General features: G+C 44.0%; 2 protein-coding genes across 4 annotated transcripts in view; one reads left to right on the top strand and one right to left on the bottom strand.

The window, feature by feature from the left end:
• Positions 1 to 4473: 4473 nt before the first annotated feature.
• armc2 (armadillo repeat containing 2) lies at positions 4474 to 19566 on the top strand. Of its 2 annotated transcripts, none has more exons than XR_011603346.1 (17): positions 4474 to 4737; positions 4840 to 4912; positions 5218 to 5383; positions 6046 to 6172; positions 9099 to 9166; positions 9875 to 9982; positions 11053 to 11237; positions 11365 to 11467; positions 11837 to 12051; positions 12846 to 12991; positions 14270 to 14369; positions 15409 to 15739; positions 17472 to 17594; positions 17719 to 17832; positions 18203 to 18303; positions 18978 to 19132; positions 19398 to 19532. XR_011603346.1 is itself a non-coding variant. In XM_070987440.1 (17 exons), exons 1-17 carry the CDS (start codon positions 4520 to 4522, stop codon positions 19535 to 19537), a joined length of 2505 nt encoding a protein of 834 aa, XP_070843541.1. In that variant the 5' UTR covers positions 4474 to 4519; the 3' UTR covers positions 19538 to 19566. The 2 variants fall into 2 exon arrangements, 1 of the variants encoding a protein (XP_070843541.1); XM_070987440.1 differs by having other exon boundaries at positions 18203 to 18335; positions 19398 to 19566.
• Positions 19567 to 21013: 1447 nt separating this feature from the next.
• sesn1 (sestrin 1) overlaps positions 21014 to 24622 on the bottom strand; it is a 53047-nt gene continuing 49438 nt past the window's right edge. For both annotated transcript variants that reach the window (XM_070987520.1, XM_070987521.1), the window contains 6 exons: positions 24425 to 24607; positions 24027 to 24263; positions 23580 to 23834; positions 23293 to 23483; positions 23026 to 23170; positions 21014 to 22935 (listed from right to left, as the gene is read on the bottom strand). In XM_070987520.1, the coding sequence (XP_070843621.1) occupies positions 22849 to 22935; positions 23026 to 23170; positions 23293 to 23483; positions 23580 to 23834; positions 24027 to 24263; positions 24425 to 24607 (1098 nt within the window). In that variant the 3' untranslated portion in view covers positions 21014 to 22848. The remainder of the gene's footprint in view (positions 22936 to 23025; positions 23171 to 23292; positions 23484 to 23579; positions 23835 to 24026; positions 24264 to 24424; positions 24608 to 24622) is intronic.

The raw sequence follows: 24622 nt of genomic DNA, 5'->3' as shown, positions 1-24622 counted from the left end.
CAAGAATTCAAAACCCAGCAGACAAAGTACACAGCAGAAATACCCTGAAATATTGTGCTATTATTTTAGGGCCATATCGGCGACCCCGGATCAGACTAAACAAATCATTTGAATTTCTTCTTGAAAATCGTGACATTTCGGCATTCAAGATATTTTAAAGACCAAACATTTTAGAAGAATAATCTGCAGATTAATCTACGATGATATAGTAATCAATTGCATCCCTTGTATAAACCGAGAGATGGAGGTTTTAGAGGGATGAAGGATAAAAAAAAAATGCAAAACTGGGGCAAAAACAGGTTAAACGAAGGACAGATGGAGAGAAGGAGAGTGTCCACTCTTCAGGGGTCAGACCAGGACGAACGGCGATGGAGGGGGAGTGAAGAAGCCCCCGTCCTGAGCTGAGTGCTCTCCGTCAGTCTACGCCTCTGGCCAGAGATGGAGCTGGTTGCCAAGGAGACACACCACCTTCAAGCAGGACGATTGCTCTCACAAATCAACCCATTCATTCCTGTGACGTGAGCAGCACCGACAACAGTGACGCCAGTGAGCTCGTGTGAATGGGACTGTGTAATTCCTGGTGAGGGGAGCTTCATCTCTGCAGTTGGCAGCGCTCTTCATCTGACTCCACAGGTTATCTCAAACATATAGACCCTCACCCTCACCACAACAGAGTCCACTGCTTAGCATGTTAGTGCCAACTGTCCTGGCAGGATGTTTCCTCCTCCCTTAGTGACAATGAAATCACAGAGACCATCTTCCTCCTCCCATTGGCTGCTAAGCTCCATGGTGATGCCCCGTGATTGGGCATGCCCGGCATGCACTCTCGGCCAATCAGGTTCACTGTATCCAAGAGACTGAAGCATGTAAGGCTATTTAAATCCAACCAGGGACTCACAAGATTGTTCAGATGTATATTTCACAGCGTAAAAAATAAAAAGCCAGAGGGAGAAGGTTTACGAGTGGATGACCGTGCAAATCCAGACAGACCTGATTGGTGTTTAAAGTGGTCGGTCCATCTAGACGGGTTAAAGAGTCCCAGAGCGAAGCGTGAGTTGAATGAATGAACTTCTGCATCATGTACCTCTCCTGAACCCTGAGTTCATCCATGAATATCGATCAAAATCTACTCCTTCTGCCATGAGGCTGCTTTAGTTGCAGCATGTGAAGCCTGAAGAGAGCGGGGATGGCACGGTTAACACCAAATGGACGCAGGAAGTAAAAGCTGGAGGTCTTTTCTCCTCTACAACTATGTGTCAGGGGGGGCAGCCAGCTATTGGTCGTTCATGGCGCACCCGGAGCTGGAGCGTTGCATCAAAGACCAACTTGCAGTGGACTACAGCTAGGGAGTGAAACTCGCGCTGACGAACGCAGCGTAAGTCCGTGGCCATTTTGTGTCCACTCGTTTTTTGAAACGTCATACTTTCTGTGACAACAAAATGGCGGACGAATCCGAACGCCGGGCTGGAGGCGCAAAACAAAAAGTAGACGATTGTGCTGGAGGGGAATATTTAACATTTTCATATTGCAGTAGATTATATTTTAGTGTATACTGCTCACATGAGACTGTAATTTATCATGTATATGTATATTTTAGTACATTTCAGTCAGACTTAGGCTATTATTATCATTTCTACTTTCAGTAAAACTGACATGAAGCCTACTTCACGGTAGACTATGTTGCTTTTATTCAGACTTTCCCACACACGTCTGTCTTTGTCATAGAGAATGGACATGTCAATAAAACAAGCCAGATACAGGGCTTAGAGGATTATACAGAATGACCTGTGACTCTTTAACATGAATGAGAGGAGAGGTGAAAGTAGGCTACAGCTACGACCGCTGCTCTCAGCCACAGTTTGACCATGATAACAGCACAACTACACCGACTGACGGTATCTGGATGGTGGACTAAAAGCAGTGGATATAGACGGGTTGTTTGTTTGTGTAGGTTCATGGAAGCAAATAAAAATGAATACGATAATACAACAATATTTGTTTGATATACCTCTGTGAATCTCAGTAACACTTGGTTTTAAGTTGCTCCTGAATAAACATTTAATGGTAAGCAGTCTGTATTAACGTTTAGGCTTCACTAAAATGCTTTTTTTAAATTTCAGTCAGTGGAGATGTTTTTTCCTACACTGTGATACTGATCGGGACTTCTCTTTACCAGCTTTTAGCAATTTTACCACAGATCCATCTGTCTTAGTCTATATATCACTGCTGTAGTGCTTTTAAAATGTATGAAAGCATATTGCTGCTACTATGACCAAAAAAAAAGAGAGCATTTTAAATAAGTTTCACAGTTTCTCTGATCTTTATTGTTAGATTTTTTCTATCTTGACAATTTATTTCACTAAATTTTAATATGATGACAAGAAACGTTCTCAGCATAGCAAAATGAATTAATATGCTGTCATATAAAGAAAGACATTATACTTTACTGACCTGAGTGAGTGTGTGTTTGAGTCTTGTTCACTTATCTCTATTTGTTGTGCTGATGTTTGTTGTACTCCTTCATCCGTTTTGTTCATGAGTGCTGGAGCACGTTCTGATCATAATTCACTATTCAACCTTTTGTAATTTCAGTTAAGTGGTTAATAAACTGTTTTTCACCTCAGTGCTGCCATGGACTTGAGCCTTATTCAAGAGGGTCAAATGTCTTATGGGAAACCTGGAGGCGTAACCTTGTCATTTTATTGATGACTACATCTTTACTGTCATTACATCAGTGATCACAATGGAAATAACTTACTTACTTCATGTACAGTTCTGAGGCACTTGTGCTTTCCTTCAGTATTTCTATTTAATGCTACTTCATGCAGCCAAAAACATTGCGCTTGAACACCACTGTGTTTATTTGATAGCTTTATTTACAAGCTACTTTGCAAATTCTGATCATCAACACAAAATATAAATCAACTGATGGATTATGATGCGTTATTATAGGTGAAGCTAGCCAGCAACATTAAGCATAAAGTAAAATTGGCCTCACTGTTAAAGCTGCGAAATCAAAGTGACAAACACATTAATGCATCACTGATTATAATTCAGTAATCTAATTTATATGATTCCGAAGTGGGACATTCTGCAAATCAAGGACTTGTAAAACTGTAGTAACTAATCATTATTTTACACTGTATTGCTGCTTTTACTAAGGTAAAATATTTGAATACTTCTTCCATCATTGTCTACAGTGTCTGTGTTCATCAGGGCGATTAGTAAGACATCTAAAATGAACGAATTTGTTAGAAATAAAGTCAGTATTCTTACTATTTCCAGCGCGGAGCTCAAGTTTGCATCCAACCTCCTCAACTGTTAAACGCGCGTCCCCGTTTCGCGCGAGACTGCCCCGAAGTGAAGCTCGTGCTCGTGTCCTCCTCCAGCTCGCTTGTTGCAAGCTGGAAAACTTGACAGTTTTCCACAAATGTCAGGCGTCGTGATTGTTTCGTTTTGTCTGTGGAAGAAGATTTTATAATTTAGGATGATAAGTGTCCCGCCTGTCACCCGCTGAGGATTTCACCTGTGTTACCGGTAAGTTTTCTAGTTTTCGTTACTGTCCGTTTGGTGGACAGGCTGCCATTCATACCCAGCTTTCTGCAAATGTCTCCTGCCTCTCACCACCTCTCCTGTCTGGTAAACATCGGTGGCGCCTGCTACAAAAGTTTTCAGTTGATCTTATGAAGATAATAAAGAGTTTAGTCCTTCAGTGTCAGAGTTGGATGTTTTGTTTCTTGGGTTTGTTGTCCAAGGCGCCACAGCGGCGTTTGGTCACCATGGAGACGGAGCGTGAACGCGCAGAGGTGGTGCTGTTGGGGTTATTCTGTCAGTAAACAAACTAAAAGCATTATGCACTCAGTTATGAGCTCTAATCTCAAGGACAAACCATTATTAGGATGTTCTTTGCAGCCTTATAATATATTTGGACTGTCTCAGTGTTGGACCACATTTCAGAGGGAAATATACTTTTTACTCTACTACTTTCACCTAGTTGTAGTGACTGGTCACTATTTTCTGACATTTTATGGACTAAGTTAATTAATTAATCAATTTGTTGAGAAAATAACCAGCAGATTAATCCATAATTGCAGCAATCTGTATTTGCAGCTCCAAATGCAATCATGTAGTCTATATTATAACGCTCACTTCTACTGCATAATGAATACTTTACTTTCAATACTTTAGGTACATTTTGTTGATAATACATTCATACTTTTACTTAGATAAGGTTGACTTCAGGACTTTTTCTTGTCATAGAGTCATTTTACATTGTAGTATTTCTGCTTTTACTTCAGTAAAGGACCTGTATATGTCTTTGCCCATTGCTTGCTGTGTTTCAAATGTTATTCAGTGCACGGTCAGATGCATTTCACATCTACTGTTCATTTTCTGTTTTGGCATTATCCTATTCATGTTTTGTTTTGTTGTATTTCCAACTGCTTCCCACAGTGAGACACTCTTAACCATAATGAAATCAAACCAGTGACATCATCTGCAGACTGTCATACAGGCCTCAATGGCCTCTATAGAGAGAAAACATGAGACCTGCAGCCCGTTCATTCCACGGCGAAACTCTTTGGGGAAAACAAGTGCAGAAATTGTCAGTGAAGTCCGACAGTCCCTGCGAGTCCAGTCTACCCAGCGACCATTTACTCCCAGAGATGGACACAGGCAGCTGTTTGGAAAGAGCTCTGCTCGTGCAGACCGTGACAACAGGCCTCCATCGTCCTTCAGGTCGGTCACAAACTCCACTGAAGTTTCCTTCATGTTGTCTGATATCAACTGTGCATCTCCTGTGACTTATGGAAGAACTGAGCCGTTCTTTTCACTTTTCAGTCTTCATGCTCAAAATTTTGATGCACCCGACTCCAGGCCAGGTTCAGGGACTCGCCTCTCTCCTCTGGACCATGTAAGTTCTCTCTCTTTCAGTTTACATAGTATTTCAGATTCAAATTAAGGTGATATTTGTTGTAAACTGAACTTCAGATTTACACATTTTAATGTTATGAATATAACCATGAAAATGGAAAGATAGGATAAGGAGTATATATGCCTCTGTGCGCCACCATGAAAGCTTATCTGGTTTTAATAAATGGATTAACTAATATATGAGATCAGAAATATGAACACATATAAATACTTTCATTGGTGGATTCAAATTCTGGCTCATTGTTTGCACCATCATATGCCACTAATATGTTTGTGTGGTACCAGAAGCCAAAGTTTCCAGTTCCCTGCAACGCTGAGGATCCATTGAAGGCCTATCCCAAACCCCCCACTGACCCACTGGAACTGAAGAGGGGGTTGGCAGGGGCACGGGCACGCCTCCTCAGGGCTGGATCTCTCACCACGTTGCCTCCTGTGGAGGGACACACAGATGGTAAGGAGGGAAAAAACACTGATGCAGTTGATGGATAGAGGAAGAGGAGATGGTAGATAAAAGAGAGAGGAAAGAGCGTGAAGTTCTTGAATATATGATGCATAGGAAAGTAATTGTTATTAGGTAATCAGCTGTGTTGTGCTTACATTAAAATGCTAATGACAGAAGGTATTAGGCGGTGCATTTGTTAAACAGGTAAAAAAAAAAAAAGATGAAGCAAGAAACACATTTATTTCACCCACTGCATCTCCGTAAATCTTTGCAGACATTAGTGCAAGAGCAGTTTTCTCAAAGGGAAATGAATGGAGCCATTCACATGCTGGCATTATACCTGATTTACATTCTCTGTTGTTCGGCTGGGTGAAAAACGAAATTTACTGCTGCCATTTTGAGTGGAAAATTAGTACTCTCTCTCTCTCTCTTTCTCTCTCGAGCCTTTTCATGTGAATCTGCTATTTGGAGAAATAAAATAGACGATGAGGATGTTCAAAAGTTGTGACTGAACTCGGGAATCTTGACCTGAATACGCATACAGCGTGTGATCGTGCGCAAACTGACACTTGTCGCTTGTGAAAGACGTAGAAACGTTACTGCAGCACACTGCGGTACTGTAAATACTGTAAATACAGTAACTTCCTGTCACATCCTTTCTGTGTGTTTAGCGAAAGAGAGATTGAATCCGGGCCCAGAACAAAAGCAGCCGTCAGTTGAACGAGTCACCAAAACAGACCACAGCGGGGTCCGCGGTGGTCCCCGTAAACCTGGCCCACGCAGAACAGCCAGTGAAAGGTACGCTTTCTGTCCCTCTGTTTGACTGTCCCTCTCTCACGCCCCCCACCCTCTCCTGCTCTCTCTTTTTGACTCAAGTGAAAGTTCAACAATGAGTTTATTTTAGATTTATAAGCACACAAAGGATGCAGTGGTAACTATTACTAGATGGAGTCGCTTGTGCCTTCCTCTGCCTCCTCCTTTCTGTCTTGCCTCTCTCTTTGCCCCAGTATGTCAAAGTCATGGAGTCTCTATGTGTTCCTGTTTTGGCCCATAACTTGTCCAGACTACTGGGAGGAACAGGAAATACCTTAGTAAAGCAGACGCCATTATAATTGTGTTTTGTTTTGCGCTTGAATGGTCCCAACGTTAATAAAAATGAAAAGACAGGCCTGGACACTACTGTCAGTCTCACATTGATTGCCATGTTTTTCATATTGAACAGTTAGAGAAGCTCAAATCAAGGCTAAGCTGCCAGTGTTTCAGACTTTTTTACTTATTATCCCTTGAACACACACAACATCCTGTTATTCCATTTGTCACTCAAACTCTTTAATTATGCATGTAAATAAGGATTTTTTCCTTTAATTACAACTGTATTACTCATGAATGTTGTCCAAAAGCAAAAGGCTTTCAAAGCAATGATTTGCTTGATCCCGAGCCAAAACCTTTTAGATAGATTCAGGATTCATACCAGCGCTGACAGCTGAATATATGAAGCCTGTTAGACCAGCGAAGGTGTCACCAGCTAATAGATCGAACAAATTCTTCAACTTGAGACACTCGACCCCGTTTTAAACCCTCGTATATTTTACTGTACACTGTATCTTGGTCAGAGTTAAATCCAGCTTCTTGGCGAGCTTCATTCCCACTGAAACTGCCTCTATCTGTCATTACTATCACGTGTCAGCTTTTACACCTTCGCAGTGCGAAGAGGCTAAAAGCTCGACTTTTTTCTGCTGACCTCATCAGCTGAGTGCGAGCAGAGGGCCATAATTCTGGTCGTGAGGTCGGGGGCTGTCGTTGCAATCCATCCGCCTATCGATTGGGTGGGGCAGCCGGGGCTGTAGAACGGGGACAGACCATAAAACACTTTTACAGGAAATCTGGGCTATCGCCGGCAGCGCAGCCCCTTCACCTCCTCCCTCACGTGCCAAGCTCACACACAATGTTTGTATAACTTGTTGCTGACAAAAAGAGGTCCCAAGAGATGAGGCTGTGGCCAATTTATGATTTAAGAGGATAAGATTAAATGCTTCCCCTTCTTGATTAGTGTTAGGGCAGAGTTTTTGAAGTACCGTTCTTCAGTGCTGCAGTGAGCCACATAAAAGGTGCACCAGATAGAGACAGAGTGAAAATCAGAGATAGTCAAGCCATAAGTACACTGACTGCAAGTGGAAATAGACACAGCATGACAGATTAATGTGATGAGTTGGATGAGATATAAAGATAGGGGAGATTAGACATCCACTAGGTTCTTTTTCTCCAATAAGCTGGAGCTTTATAGCTCCAAATGGCTCTCTATTAGATTTGGGTACCCATCTGGGCAAGGCTGGCAGCAGCATGTGTTGTGACTGCAGTGCACTGGCCAGGCCTAAGACAGGGATGAGGTCATGTCTCAGAGAATGCTGTATCACACAAAGAGGCCTTATTATCAGGCTCTTAATCCTATCATACAGAGCCAAAGCCCCCTCTCTGACATTCACTGCAACATGCATCGGCCAGCGCTCCCTGCTGCACATGCCCCGTGTGCCAGCTTATACCAATCGCTAAATCTCCATCGAAGTGAAAGTGCGCTCTACAGTAGCACCCACGTTCTGTACGTCACAACGCCTTCCGGTGATGCTCCAATGGAATGGAGAGGAGAGATTTTCTCCAAATCTACGGTCATTTTGTGTCTCATACCTGTCAGCAAGACCGTGACATAAAGCTCGCTTGAGCATAAAAGATAAAAGAAATGTTCCCTCCTGAGAGCCTTTTGTGTTATTGTCACAGCAGAGGCTTCAGACGGCCCTGATAGCAAAATAATGTTTGTCCTGGGCAGGAATGATTACACTTTTCTATATTTCCCAAGGCTGTTTCACTCTTTTGTGCGAGATTTGTTGGGTAATCTTTACAGAGGCGATTAGGATGACTCAACATTGCTGCTTGTGTTTGTATCGCTTTATTAATTATTTTCTCAGCTGGTCACATAGCAGTTAGTCATAACTCACACTACCTGTAATGTTTCACAGAAATTACTGTAGCACTGAGGCTTTTTCATTGTGTGTGAGAGGAAAAGTGCAGGCTTGACAGCGACATGGCAGCAGTGACATGGCGAGGGCAAGCCACAACACAGCGCAGAATGACAAGGGGTGTGTTTTTGGAAGAACTTAACAGTTACTGCACAGAGGTGGTAAGACTGTGGAAACGGCTAACAGTGACGAGGCATGAACAGCGCTACCCAGACTGCCCGCAAAACATCTTAGTTCCTGTCTGTTGGGGATCGCTGTTTGTGATGCACAACGGCACAAAAGCCCCACACAGACACAAAGACTCACACGCACACAGAAACTTACATGCAGTCACACACAGACAGAGAGAGAAGGACACTCATGTATCTGCATGAGCACTAATGCACATGCACAGACGTGCACGCAGATAAGAGCACCTGCACACAAGCCTCGACCTCTGCTGCAAGAGGGACACCTAGTGGCACCAGATGAAAACACACTTTGACAGGATATAAAGTCAGCAGCTTTTCATGGAGATGTCACAACAATTCATCCTTTAAATACTTTGCTATTTTTCTATTATTTTAATCCTCAAATTTGCCAAATTAGATTGAGCCAGTCAGTCAAATAAGACTAAACAGGTGGGTAGTCACACAGCAAAATCTCCACAATCTCATCTTCAAAATCTGACATAATCAGACTCCTCTTGTTTTTGTGTTTCTTTGTGCCGACAGTAGAATAAAGCAGCCTGGTGATGACTCAGGAGTCAGACCCACAGAGTGCAGAGCAGGACAGAGAACAGGTTTGTCTAGATACATTCAATGAACCTCACTGCTACCCTCCTACACATTCATGAATGGTACATTTTGTACTGCATTTAAAGTGGAAACGTAGTTGCAACACACCACTCAACCACTCAGTGATTTTACTTAAAAAGTAACTTATTTTCTAAGATACCTAAAACAAAACTCATATCAGCTCAAGTTTGCCTTAATGCAATAAAACTTCAGCCCAAAAATACTGTTTTAGCAGCAACACACCTCTCTCCCAGTAACTGAACACCCTTTCCTGAGTGTCAAACTTTGATTGGGGTGTTGTTGCTAAGGGCCTATTTTCCACCATGAGAGGCAGCCAGCCAATAGCTGAGAGAGCTGTTGGTTTGGGCAACCACAGTTTCCTGCATCACACTAAGCAAGGGGGTATGCAAATGTCGACAAAAAATGGTGCATAATGTGTGAGAGACTGTAGACATTTGCGTTTACAGAGGCATGCCCACGTGTTTTGATCACACATGCACGAACTCACACGCCCATACGCCGACTATTTCACATCAGCACAGACAGAAATCAGAGGAAGTGTAGCTGTAGATGGTGACCTTTCATTGTGGCATCAAACTTCCTGCCGTTTTATTTTAAGACAGTGAACTTGTGAACCATGCTTGCCGCTCATGTTCGCCGTCTGGGTTTGGAGGTGGTAATTGGCTAACTGCATTTCTCTCGGCGCATTTCAGAGCTGGGGAATGGAGGCGACACCACGGGCGCAGAGGAGGATGCAGAGTCATTGATGTGGAATAATATGATTGCTCCTCTGCTCCAACAGCTAGAGAGTGTGGCTGCAGGTAGTGTGAGCAGTGCAAAAGTGCAAGCATACAATTAGTGAGTACAACAGCACATTGTGACCCAAAGAATGTACAGTCTCTGTCGCCTACTCCACTCACATGATCACTTTCAATGTGACATCTTTCATTTTGGGTTGAAGAATGTCTCCGAAGCTAATCTAAAATGCAATGCGGTTGCAGTGATTCTGGTCTTATTTTATTAAAGGTAAGCTTCTGTTATTTCTCTGTCTCCTTATTACATTTAATTTTGAACCAGCAGGCCAGGAAATAGAGCTTTAGCATTTGCAGATAGTTCATGCCCACAGCCTCACAAAATAAAAAAAACATTGTCATTTCAACCACTGAAGAAAGGCAAACAAAATAGTGTTATGTTTGGCATCCATACAGAATTATCTTCGTCTGAGACTGCAGGCTGGCAGCCATGAAATGAAATCTATGGCTGTAAATATTTCAACACTATACAAATTTAATGGAAAATTCATTTGAAAGATAAATATTAAATATTTATTGTACCAAGTGCCTTCTGGCTCATGCATAAAACACCTTTTAGATTCAGTGGGAAATTGCAGTGAAGTGTTGAGTGTGAGACTGGAGCCAACCTTTTTTAGAAAATGGCCAAACCCAGTTATTTATGCAAGGAAAACATTTATTTTACCTCAAAAACAAGGAAAAGACTCCACCCTTTCTCTTCCTCTGTGTCGTGATTGTAGCTGCCTGTTGCAGAAAGTGTTCCCTTGCAGCTGACCATAGAAACTAAGAGCTGCTTCTTAGAAAAGGGAGGGGATGTTATTTTAGTGCTGCCAAATGTATTATTGATGTCAAGGATTTAACCTTAAGTTCCTCGTGCAAATAATAAAAGTACAACATGCAGTAGAGCTCAAGTATAAGGCACAACATACACAAAACATCACTCATCTGTATTTATATGGATGCACACTTGCCAACACAAACAAGTGGGTGTTTTCATTTTGGGATGTTTGTTTCCTCTGTCAATTTTTAACATTTTGTCCTCAACTTGACATGATTTTTTTTTTTTTTTTTTTCCAAAATCCGCTTTCCTGTGATGCCAGAATGCTCTGAGGGCTCGGTGGACCGCCTGTGTGATTTGTGTGACGGCCTCCATGGCACCTTGGCAGAAGCGGACATGCTTGGCCGACGCTGTAAGAGGAGGTCAGGGATACTCCGAACACTGTTCCGCCTCATCGACCTCAACTCTGCCCAGCTCAACCTGCACATCGCCAAGCTCTGCCTCGCTGTGAGTCATCTGTGTCTGTGCGGGTGTGTCAGCGTGTTCGCCGCTAAGTCGCCACCACAAAGGCACCCAGGGCACTTGAGCACTTAATACAAAAGTTGGGTAAAGTTTTTTGCATTTTTCTCTCCAGCTGCGCGTCAGTGGGAACAACTTGCTCAACATCTGTAAGCTCATCTTCCAGATCAGCCGCAGTGAAAGCAACGACGTCCTCTTCCAGAACAACTCCATCATAGGTGAACACTGCTAGGTTTGATCTATCTGAGGTGTCCTATTCTGTACCAAATCCTAAGGTCTAACATATGTGCGAGTGCAAAACATTGTTTCACTGAGCCAGAATAAAGGAACGCATATTTGTCTTTATGTGTTTGTTGACTGATGTACTTTTTCCCACTATTAGACAGAAATGTTTTTGTTGATGTCTGGTGTATAAGCTGCTGTGAGAACACGCTGTTCCCTGCAGGCCTGGAATGATTTGTTCTCCTGCTGGTTTCTATCTGTCTGGTTCTATTTGATGCCATTGTTTGGGACCCCTTTACCAGGTCAGTACACATTGGGTGCGCCACATAGCTGTTAATATTTGATTTTTTTTTTTGTGCGTCTAGACTCATTACTGGGCATTTTGAGCAATGAGGATGTGTCTACATCTGGAGAAGCTCTGCTGTACTGTGTGGGGACTCTGAAATTTCTCTCAGGAAACAGTGCAATCCTCAGACTGCTGCTGGACAAGAACTGCATGGGTGTGGCTCAGAGACTCATCCAGAGGCTCTGCACAGCAGAAGACACCAACTTCACTACGGCGGGGCACATCCTCGTACAGGTGTGTCATAAGCTTAACACTGCTGGCAATGGTTGAGTTAAGTCTTAAAAGATATTTTAGAAATGCTCTCAATGAATCATTAGATTTTTAATGTACACCTAGCTTTTTAAACCAATAGCTTTTCTATCACAACTCGCGGAGAAACCTGAACCATCTACCCTGGCTCACAAAACAATACACACAAGTTATACTAAGTCAATAGAAAGGCACACAATGATAAATCGCCTCCTTTATGTGTTTATTGGCTGATTTTCCCGTGATTACACAAAAATGTTTTCGTTTATGTCTGGTATATAAGTTCCACCAAGAGCATAATGTTCTGTGCCGGCCTAGCCGCTTCAGTCTAAAAGTGCACTCTGCTTCACTCTTCTGAAAACAATTGCTGCTAACCACATAAGTCAGCCCAAGCAAACATCTTGTGCCAGCGCTTCATTTGATATCCAACACAACTCATTATACTGTTAGAGGAGGGAAATAAGCAGACCATGGCTTTTCCAGAACTTCCAGTGCTGCCGTGTGTTGGAAATTACTGTTTCCCCCTTGCGATAGAATGATTTATGTCCATACTGAATAGTTTCCGGTCGCCCTGCTGTATGGCGTCCTGTACAGGCCGGCAGCCAGCCTTAATGAGCATATGACCAACATAGTGTGCAAGCTACAATAGCGCCACAGTGACACGCAATACTGACATAAATATAAATGCTGGCACACAGAAGGCACATTTGCATACCTTTTTTCTTGCAATCCAACACTCTCACCCCTCTTTCTCGCTGTCTGACCTCTGACCCCTGCAGCTGACAGCGACCCTGAGGAACCTTGCAGATCACCCTGACTCCCGTCCGCTCTTCATCTCCCTCTCCATGTTATCAGAGCTCTGTCTGGTGCTGCGCCATCACTGCAAAGACCAGGACATCTGCACCAACATTTCCAGAATATACAGGTATCACACATGCAGTACTATAATATTATTTTAAAATGACGTGATGTCACACCTCAACTCTGTCTTTGCTGTTGTGGATCATTTATCCATCATTTCTTCTTACTCCTCTGCACCGCTCACTAATGTAAACCATCATAACCTATCATGAGCTCAGTCAAAGCAGGCCATCATTCAGCTCTCACCCTCAGCTCTCTGCTTTCTCGTCTAACTCCAGCAGTCGCTCGCCTGCTAAATTCCCCGCTTTCTTTTTTCGTCTCACGTCTTTGTAGTAGGGTCTCACAAATCAAGAGTCTCCAGAGAAGCATAGCATCTGTCAGATGGGATTGATTATACATCTGTTTTTGTGTCTATACCATTAGGAAAACACTCAGGGTAGGGAAACAGCTTATTTCTGTCTTGCTCGTTGCTGTAATCAGTAGTTTTGAGCTTTTTCAGCAGAGACTTCTGAATGCACAAATGAGTACAAAGGAAGACTTACATGCAAAGGAGATGCTACTGCATGTACAGTTTAAAGTTCTTTCAGGGCCTTTTGCCTATCAAAAACAATTGCATGTGGAAAAACAATGTTAACATATTGTTTATGTGCAAAAACTTGGAGCTAACAAAAGGAAGTAAAATAAAACACAGTTCCTCGTGTCAACTTTTTCACCCAAAATCAGACGACTCAGAGTTAGACACCACACAGACAAACAGGTCTTTAGGCCAGGAAGGTGCTATTTAGTGACAAGCTCATGGTAAATAAAATGCTACAAAGCACCAACAGTTTACAGAGAGCATTTCCAACACTAATCTGACATAGACTAAAACTTATTTGACTGTAATTGAAGCTACTCTGGAAAAAAAAGTCAGCTTTCTAACGTTTGCTGAAGGGCAGCCACTGTGGCCCAAAGAGCAGTGAAGTACAGAACACTCATAAGATCAGCAAACTGAGTGAGTAATGTCAGTTACACAGTAAAATCTATCTACTGTAAAGTTTATTAACACTGGCTAACATTAGCTACTATAAGCTACTAGTCATACCAGAGTATAGGTGCCAGCTATTCTGGGTGTCATGTTGAGGCACATGGAACAGCGGTTCAATATAAAACCAGACAATACAATGTGTTTCTCCCATATGAAATATCAGGCAAGGTGATAAAAGCATGAAAGGCAGACCCCCAGGCCAGGCTGACTCGTCCATTACTGGTGTTGATTTAATATCTCCATATTTAGTCAGCATAGCGGTGCAGTCAGTGAGTGGTATGATCAGCGGTATTTGTTGTCCCCTCTCTCCCTCAGTAAACTCTCCTCTTACTCGGAGTGCCGCCTCGCTCTGGCCCAGACCCCAGACTGCTACCAACTATTTTTAGAACTGCTGAGCAAACATCACCAAAAACAGGTGAGTCCACCAGCCTCCTCTTGTTTGTGTGCGCTTGAGTCTGTGTGTGGAAGAGAGAAGCGAAGATGAAAGTGCTCATGTAACTCCACTAAGCATGTTTACCCTGAGAGCAAGTTGCTTGTGTACGTCAAGTCCGAGCACATTTACAGGACATTGTGTCCATCTGCACGCCGTGTTCGTCTCTCGTTCTCCGCTGTGTTGCATGTGTGGGTGTGTTTTCAATCATCCCAGGAGACGCTGAGTAAGTCAAGGAAAGGTGAGAAGGAAGGGAGGAGAAAAGGAAAAAAATAAAGGAGGTGAGCGTGACTAGAGACAAGATAGTAGAGGTGATACAGAGGTGGAGGGGAGGCGTGATAGAGAAGTAGGAGGAGAAGAAAATGGTGGGACAGACACACAAACACACGCTGGACATGTCTTCCAGGGACAGTCTGTCCTGTCCTGATATGGATGTCACGGTGTGTTCGTGAGAGAAAAGAGTGTGTTCTTAGCTCACCTGCTCTCTTCATGTTATTTACTAAGCAGAGTCAAGATACGAGGGTGACGCACAGGGTGTCATTTGTGACCTCTTTTCTTGGTAAGTGAGCGATAACTCATTGAAAAGATAGGATGTAGTTACACTCAAGTCTGCACAGCCATGACGTCTCTCTGTGGCGCTGAGAGCAGGCCCGCTGTGCTGCAGGTGGCTTTTGATCTTCAAATTTTAAATATAATCCCTTGTGCAATGTTGACTGGTTTTTATTTTCTCATCAGAAACAGTCTCTTTCTCTCTGGGACGATCATTTTTTATTCAGAATAGTCCACAGTAAAAGGTCAATATTTACAGTATATACTGAATTTAGTATTAAATTATTTTGATAATCAGTTCAAGCAAAATTGCCAAACATTTCCTGTTTCCAGCTTCTCAAAAGTGAGGACTTTTTATGCTTTGTATCACTATAAATTGAACATATCAGGGTATCAGACTGCAGAATAATCTGCAAATAAACTAACTGACAGATGCAGATTGACCACTACGTTACTGTCCTCCTCTCGTCCACAGGACCTTGTCGTGCGCCTTCTCTTCACCCTCGGGAACCTCACAGCCAAAAGCGACGAGGCTCGGCTGCAGCTGTTTCATTGCAAGGGCTGCACGACCACACTCCTGCAGCTGTACGACAGCTACCAGCGCAGAGACGACTCACCGCACACACCCCCGCGGAAAGGTCCCTCGCCCCCCAGCAGGCCTCCTGCGCCTCCGGTGAGCGTGCAGGACGATGAGGATGTGCTGGTGAAGCTGGTCAGGGTGCTGGCGAACATGTGCATCCACCCGGCCGTGGGTCCAGCTCTGGCAAACAACACCACCTGCATTCAGCTGCTGATGGAGACACTCGGTGAGCATCCACCTCAAGTTAGTCAGTGTTTAACTAAATCATTTATTAAGTGAAAGCAGGAGATTTTACAGCTGCAACATTTCTAGATGTGTCCTTTTCGCCCATCTTATGTCTCCGTCATACAAAGGAAGCAGTGTTTGTAAAATCTGAGTTCTGATAAGTTTAAAAATAGCTGTTTGCTGCATTGTAAGTACAGTAAGTATCAGCCAGGCACCCAACCACTTCCCTTGTGCTGGGAACAAGACATGACTTTGGTCGAAAACACACTCCTCATTTGTCTGTTCATTCCATCGCTCGCTTTCCTCTCAGTGCTTTCTGTTCGATACGCAGCACATCCTCTTTGGTTTACTTGGTTTTTTTTTTTTCTTTGTTTGTTTTTTTTCTAAGTCTGACAGAGCGCAGCGCTTCACTGCATGAGCAGGATGTTCTGTCACATCTCACAGCCGACTTGGTTTACGTATGTGAAATTCTCCCATGTGGTTAGACGGTTTCGGGACAGGTTGAACTGATACACAGGTGGGGGCGAAACTCTCGATTTCTCTGCTGCCTGCCTCCGAGCTACACAGGGAGGGAAAATTAAATAAACAAAACAGAGGTCAAACTCAATCTCAAAAGACAGAGGGGTGTGTGTTTGATGCCAGAGAGTAAGATGGGAAGTGAATGAAATAACTGAAGACAGAAATGTAAAACGTACGAGTGAAGGAGATGGTGGAGTTGGTCGACAGCGAAACAGAAACAAAAATCTCAGCAGAGGATGAAAGAGCAGAGTTGACTGATCGATGTCCTGTTTTGATCGAGCTCATGACGGGCTGCGCTGCTTTACATTAAAGCGCTGTGAGGGAGGGGCACAACAAAGCAGCATTTTCAGTCAGAACCAGAGACAGAATGCGGCGTGACACAGGCGCTGGTTGACACCGACCGCAATATTCGCGATTTATGACCGAGTGCACGACATCTGCTGCTATATCAGGAACAGACTCGCTTTCCAAGCCGCTCACCGTGTCATGGCTGCTTGGATTGGGTCACGCTGACCTTTGTGTGCCAGCTCATGATCAAACCGACTACATCAGGCCAAAATTAACCGCAGATCACAGTCACTTTTATGATAATGTCACGGTGTCACATCAGTGTGTCTGAGCTGTAATATGCAAAAAAGGCTGACAGTCCAGGGTGCTCACTGTGTCTCTGCGTGTGTTTATCTTCTTTAAGCTGTTTTTCATGTCTTTCATGTGTATCTGATTACATCTGCATTGCAAATGGGAATATGAAAAGATAACATCTTAATATCACTCTGTTTACACAATCCATGTTGCAGCTGTGTTATGGATTAATAATCTACCTTTATCATCTCATCAACATAAAACAGCATTCACCTGGATTCACCTGGTTAGCCATTATCAGAGAGAGAGCAGTTCATTTTGAGTGCATGTATCTACAGTACACAACACGGTGACAAGTTGCATTTGTAATTTCTCACTTCATGTTGAGATCAGTCAGTGGGATATCGTCCCGTGAATGAATAGTTGGCATGAAAGCCTGTTCCTGTCGACCGCGCAGTGCGGATGCTCCCTCTGTTGGTTGAATTTTAAACAGGAGGATTTTTAGGGAAAGATCAGAAACATCAGCGTCAAGATCTCCGTCAAAAGTACGTTTTAATTCAAGGTTGCTCTTAATGCTGATCATTTTCTGTCTTGTTTTTTTCTCTCTGTGTGTTTGTGTGGGGGCGACACAGAGCTGAGGTCTGTGCAGGAAAGCGAGGAGCTATTGGTGAACGTGGCTGCCACCATCAACAACCTGTCCTACTACCAGGGAGACAGCTCTGTGCTCAGAGACAGTCACCTCACCATCGCAAAGTGTACGAGATGAAGAGTAAAACCGCTGTTACTGTGTCTATTTGTTTTCCATTTTTCTGCTTTTGTTTAATTCCTCTCTGCCCTCTGCTCTCCCATTTCTCTCTCTTCCTCTGCTCTGTACTTCAGTGACGTTGAAGTTGATGCTCAGCTCCAGCATGGACGCCGTGCTTGAGGCCACCCGTGCATATGGAAATTTGTCACAGTCCAAGGATGTACGGGACTTTATTATACAAAACAAAGGTATACGGTATCATGGACGCTAACACTAACACACACACATCACAACATGAGACTGCACTTGTTCCATATTTTTTATGGCTCTTTGCCATGTCACAATCACAAGTGACCATCTCATCCTGTGAAAGGATAGATCATATCGTCCAAGCACACAACTGCACAGAAAACTGAGTACGTAGACACAGAACGTCCAGCACAGTACGCACCTTGGCGTGCTGTTGTGTTGTGTTTAGGCTGGACTTATCTGCAAGGCCAGCTACAGTCAGTATAAACATGCCTGCTGACTCTGGTGATAGCGGTCGTCTTATCTTTGCCCTGCTTTGTCTTTGTCCGCTCCCTCACTCACTCCGTCATCTCTCCCTCTCTTCCTCAGTGCACCGGTTTATAGTGGCGTTGATCGACTCAAAAAGCACTGAAATGTGTTTTTCAGCCTGCGGGGTCCTCACCAACTTGGCACTGGACCCTCCAAACAGGGTCAGTCTCTCACTAGAGGGGGCTTCTTCCAAGTAAGGACTGATGCACTTAGATAGTAAGAGTTTGTTTGATCTTTGATGCCAAACTAAGGTTACAAACTAGCAGACATATGAAGGTGCTGTCAGTCTTCTCATTTACCTCTGAGCAAGTAGTCATCTGTTTCCTATACAAGGGTCTATTTCTTTAATAACAACTGGAGCTAAAGCTGCGTGTTTGGCAAATGTAGCATCCTCTTTGAAACAGAGTGTAAACAGTTTTTTAGGGGAAATATGGTCTTAATTTTGACAAACATGAGCATAACAACTCTGCTGGCATCAACAAGATGCTACTAATCCTCTCAAACTAGATGTTATTTGTTCACAGTAGTTGCACAAAGATATAATTACTCATTTGTCAATTTGGATTAATTTGTACATTTTAACATATGGGAGTAAATTCTGTGACCTTCTATCGGTTGTGTAAGCTGCTTACTTCCAGAAGTGAGCATTGCTTGAACTTTTAAGTTTCACATGCAACCACGTGCACACGCACACACAACACACACACAGTCCTCTTTCAGATGTCAGTCCAGTGAAGTGGAGCTAATGCCCACAAACCCACCGGTCATGTGAATCCCTCTCCCTCGAGTCACACCATGTGTCCCTGTGTGTGCGTGCGTGCGTGTGTTTGACCAGGCTCGTGTACTGTCTGAAAGACTTGGGACCAGGTGATTGGCAGCTGGCGGGCCAGCTTTGTCAGGCGCTGTGGAACATGATCGGCGGCGGCGCAGAGAAGCTGCTGGACATACAGGAGAGGGACTCGCTGCTGGAGAGCCTCATTACATACTTGGGTTGGTTCACAGCGTCGTTACTAATCCTTACATAACAAGGGAGGGAGTCATGCTGGGTAGAACATGCTCTTATTCACATCACTGGCCCTCAGGGGGAAGGGAGGAACACACATACAGTATTCCCACTCTCACGAACATAATGCCTCCATGGTCACGTTTGGGAGCTGCCTGAACATAACACCTGTCACTGAAGAGTATTCAAAACCAACCTGAAACGCCTCACTACTCTCTCTCTCTCCCTCTGTCCGCTCTTTTCAATTCTTAGACAAAGAAGAGGCTCTGAAGTGGATAGAAAATGAAGATATGAGGGACTTCCACAGAGCATGCTGGGAGTTAGAGTTCCAGCCTGTAGCTCAAAAACTGATGAAGACTCTCCAGCCTCAGCCTGAACAACAGGGACATTGAGTTAAGAGTATGATGTCATAGAAATCTTAGCTTATTTAAAAACTCTTGAAATGACCAGTTTTTTTTTTAAATTGACTGGTCCCTCTGCGCCTTATCAATAACAACAGCTTTGTTTTTTACTGTCATTTATTAAATCTGTAACAATTTTATTCACTATTTATGCATGTTAAGTCCCATAAAATTCACAGAAGTCTGAATTTCTGGGTGTTCTCACACGTACAGGGAATTTAATACAAGCTCTTTGCACATTTATATAACAGACTTGATCTGTTTTGTAAGTACACTGTGTTGTAATGGTTCTTTTATGATCATGTAGTCTTGAAAACAGATTACAGACCCAGAATGTACCTCATAAGGAAATGTTTTTATTGTCTGTGAATTGTGTAACGTTGAAACTTGTACACAATAAAGCAGAGGAGAGTGGAAAAACATTTTTTGCTTTTCAAAGCCTTTATTGTTACACAGATATGGGGCCAGGCAGTGCTTACAAGTTACACCAAGTAGCCTAAAGTACAGCATTTCAAAATCACATCGTTATTACATCGAAACAAATCAGAAACGGCACTTAATGTAAAAACCTTCTGTCAGTTCCCCCAGTTTTCACACCGCAGTGACCTTAAAACAACCACAAGACAAGCCGATGTTTCAAAAACCCCTAACAAACCATTAGCCAGAGCTAATAACACACATTGTTCTCTACACGGAATTTATCAGGTTGATATGAGCGACAGTTGGCTGGCTGATCTCAGGGTTGCTTAATACATGTTTCCTATTCCACGTACTCTCTGGGAAAGCCACTGAAAAGTGAAGGCAGTTTGGTCAGTGGGATAACACTGAGTTTCTCCTGGTGACTGTGAATTGACAGACAGGCCGCCGTGGCCTCGATGGGAAAGACCCTGAAGTTCAGACAGATCACCGGGGAAGTGAAGGATTTTTCCCAGTGGAGGCAAACAGGAAAAAGAGGTATGGCGTCCCACAAGGAATCCCCCCTCATCTCGATCCAAACGTCGGTCAGGAGCAAAGAGAAACCTGGACCGCACCACAGGAACAGGGACCAGCATCTGGCTCCCTGTGAGTCATACAGTTCTCAAGTTTGTACAGTGAAATGAAATTCGCATGAAAGTCCCTGGACCGTACTGATGACAAACTGAACTATGACCCTGAGTTCAGCTTTCCTGTTGATGATGTCAGCTTTATTATCAAAGAGCTGAGTGTACTTTGGAACATGAGGTGATAGAACGACACTCCAGGTCTTTTCATGAGTCATCCTTTGCATAAAACCAATGTTAATTATCACTGGTTTTCTGATCTCCTACACTTGTGCAACTGAGCAGTGGAAGTGAGCTGATGGCGACACCGAGTGTGCGCGTGCTATGACTGTTTGATTCCTGAATTGTCAGCCTCTCCACGTCGAATACAATCACTTTGATGAAGCAATGAAATGTTTAGGAGAAAACTACGAATGATACACAACAATTCAATATCATACGTTTATTTTTTTTTTCATCTTTTCCATATACTTTTATATAAAAAAAGTGTCAGTAACTGACATCAGTTAGAAGTTTGAAAAAAAAAAACCTCCACTTCCTCTCAAACCACTTCCAAATGTACCATTCCTTTATCATCACCTTCCTCCTCAAGGTGTCACTCATTCATCTGTCTGATTCTCTCAATCCACCCTCAGAAGAATGCAGTACTTAACTGGTTTTAGTAAACAAAAAACAAAACAGCAGAGGTTTCACGCCTCTGTTCAAAATAAAAAAAAAGCTGCTTTTGCACTGGTTAGACTTCCCCAGCAGGGAAATAAGCACAGCTACAACCTTTTGCGTTCGACAGCTATCGACCGCAGACGGCCCTGTGTGGGCAAGCCGGGTCCCCGAGCAATGGGAACGCAGCAGCCCGGAAATAGTCTCTGCTCACCAAAGAGCACTTCTTATGATTTCTAGAGGTATTCATTTACTGGTAAAATTCACAATCCAAAGCTTCGAAAGTGTTAGGGTGACCAGGCAGCTGGGATAAGCGGAAGACAGATAAGGTGTGGTTTAGGGCAACCGGAAGCAAATCCCTCCTGGAAAACCTGGTTTCTAACTTTCTTTTTGATTAGCTTTTTTTTTTCTCCCCCCCCATTACCAGAAAAATAAAGACATCATCATTAACAACAAATGATACACAGTTATCTCACAAAAACAGAGCTACAGCAGAAGCAAGAAGTCTTTCCTTCAAAGTGCCTCGCTTTTTTTTTTTTTTTGACACATGAAATTCTACGACAAACTTTTTCTCTCCATCATTTCTGTGAACCACACACGCACGCACACACAGAACATCCACACCTCAGTCATCATGAATACAGAAGTCATCCACACCTGTACAGTCAAACTCAAAAAGGGCTCAGACAGTGTTCTTTTGAGTTTCTCTCCACACCTCTCTGCTTTTCACACACTCCTCGGATTAGCTTACATTGACATTTGAGATTTGGGATGGGGGTAGAGGACAGGAGGGAGGGGGGTAATGCAGTGGATTTCCAATGGATAGGGGCTTAGGGGGTATAATGGGGTTTGGGTGATTTGGAGATCAATATGACCCCGCTGAATACAACATGGGAGCAGCAGCATCAGCACGTATGCACACTGTGCTGGATAGTTCAGGCACACGTAAAAAAAAAAAAAAAAACGCCCAAAATCAATGCTTCCACCTCCAGTTACCACTAACGGCAACACATCGACGACGACATGCACTTCCCTTAATACAAAATGAAAAAGATATTAAAGAAACTAAACAGATATGACAGTGACGACAGAATCAAAGTGCAGACTGTTTCTGGCCGCACAGCTTTCTGGGGATTTTCGGTGGGTCTTCACTCTACCAGGAGACAGAAGAGGCTGGTAACGAACGTCGCTGCGTGCTGGAATACTGAAACTCGTCCTGGATGCCTCCCTCAGGTGTCAGTGCTCGGGCCTGCCACAAAGCTCCAGGCAGAGCAGGAGTCTGCTCCAGGCTGCCCTCTCTTGGTCAGTTTTGGCACTGCAGGCAACATGAACTGAGTTTGTGTATCCACTTGTAGTTTGAGATGACTTTCTTCAAGTCCTTTTTTTTTCTTCCTTGCTTTCATTTTGTTCTGATCCTCTCTCTCAACATCCATCCAACAAGCGCCGTCACAACCCAGGGCTCCTCGCATCTCTTCCACATTTTTTTGTTGAATCCCCCCTCCCCCCTTTGATTTTCTTTTTTTTTTTTTTCTTCTACTTGAAGTGTCCCACAATGAGCAACAACAATGACAGTAAAAAGACAACGATAAAAACGCCAAAAGCACTTCATGTCATGTAGCGGGTGATCGCTCTCAGAGCGTATAACAGTTCTGCCTGCATTCGCGCTTCCATAAGAAGCAGATTAACGTGGACCTGCGGGAGAAAAGAGAGGGTTATTAAACACGGCACATTCATTAAAATAGCTGCTAGAGCTCAAACCAGCAGAGGAGATCAGGATCTTACCTTCTCGGAGTGCTGAAACTGCCTCCAGAAACTCTCATACATTCGTTTGGTGGTCTTCTCAGGACTACACACCATGGTCTTAATATAGATCTTAAAGCTACGGTCCAGAAGCTGGTTTATCTCCCCGTAATCGTAGTCATCATACCTGAGGAATACAGAGAAATACAGTGTTAGGAAACATAGGCAACAGTGCCGATTGAGCGTAACGGCACACATTACAAAATAAAGGTTACATCACACAACCAGGCAAAGTTTCCGGCCACTGACCTGATGCCGAACATACAGTGGATGTAGTTCCAGATGGCCCTGCGCAGCATGCTGGTGTCCACATCTTTGTGTGTTGCCATGGTGTTGTAGGTCAGATTGTAGGCCATCTGGAACTTCTCGTCCAGCATTTGACCAACGTCAGGGTACAGTCTGTTTACCAAAGAGAAGCCGTGATCCTCCCAGCTGTAGTCCTAGAGAAAAAAGAGAAACAAGATGTGAATATCAGTCACACAGACCGTCTTTTTCAGGATACTGAACTCTGTATTCAGCCTGCGTTTGACCTCTACCTGCACTCTGAACGTGGGCACGTGTTCCCCCCTCCTGGAGAAGTCCTTGTAGCCGTAGCTGGGGTCCTCAAAGTGTCGGGAGATGTCTCGGGAGGGGGCGCACTCATCATCCTCTGCTGTGACCACCAGCATGCTCTCCGTCTTCTCCCTCTCAAAGCGAGTTGCCATCTCCTCCTGGCTCGCCTCCTCGTCGTCGCGGCACTCTTGCAGCTGCTTCATGCGCTCCATCAGCACCTCCACCTCACCGCACATCTCCTATAGAAAAGAGGGGGAACTACAGTCAGGAAAGAGTTGTACGAGAAGCGTGGTGGGGAATTTCTTTGCATCTTAGCACACACAGGATGTTAAGTGCAGGGTTTGAACCTCCTGCTTCACACACAAGTGAGAAAACATTCACTTTAATCCTGCACGCACACACACGCACACACATCGTCCTTCTCCACTCACCTGGTTGCCAAGCTGATCATCATGGTGATTAGCATGACCATTGCCATTGGCAATGTCACAGACGCAGTACTGGCTGAGGGAGGGGGGTCTGAAAGTGTGTCCGCCGTCGCAGTGAATCTCGGGCGTGATGCCGCAGCCGAAGGTGAACGAGGCGAGGGAGTGGTAGTGTGTGAGGAGGACCACGGCGTGGATCAGCTCCGCGAGGGACCAGCTGTGTTCCTCTGCCTTCAGAAGGCGCTGGGAAAATAAACAAAGGGAAATAAATGGCGAGTCCTCGTCCTCATCACTACACCTCTAACGGCACAACTCCAAAGTCCAGCCTCCACCCATTATCTCAGCCTATTACACAAGACTTCTCATGTCCACATCCACCCTCCTCACCATGCCCATCATCTCACCTCGATGTGCTCCTTGGTGAGCAGCCAGGGTCGGTGGGCCAGGATTTTGTTGAGCTCTCCAAGCTGCTGCAGCTTCCGCGGGGCTTCGTCCAGACCGTTCAGCCACTTGGGATCGCCCCCGACCTGAAGGAAGTCGTTCACGTGCAGGTTGACCAAATAGGAACACTGGTGTCTAGCTGCCGCCTGCAGGATCAGAGG

The sequence above is a fragment of the Chaetodon trifascialis genome, chromosome 19, assembly GCF_039877785.1.
Source record: "Chaetodon trifascialis isolate fChaTrf1 chromosome 19, fChaTrf1.hap1, whole genome shotgun sequence".
Taxonomy (NCBI): domain Eukaryota; kingdom Metazoa; phylum Chordata; class Actinopteri; order Chaetodontiformes; family Chaetodontidae; genus Chaetodon; species Chaetodon trifascialis.
The sequence above is the reverse complement of the archived record's forward strand: the minus strand, read 5'-3'. Positions and strand labels throughout refer to the sequence as shown.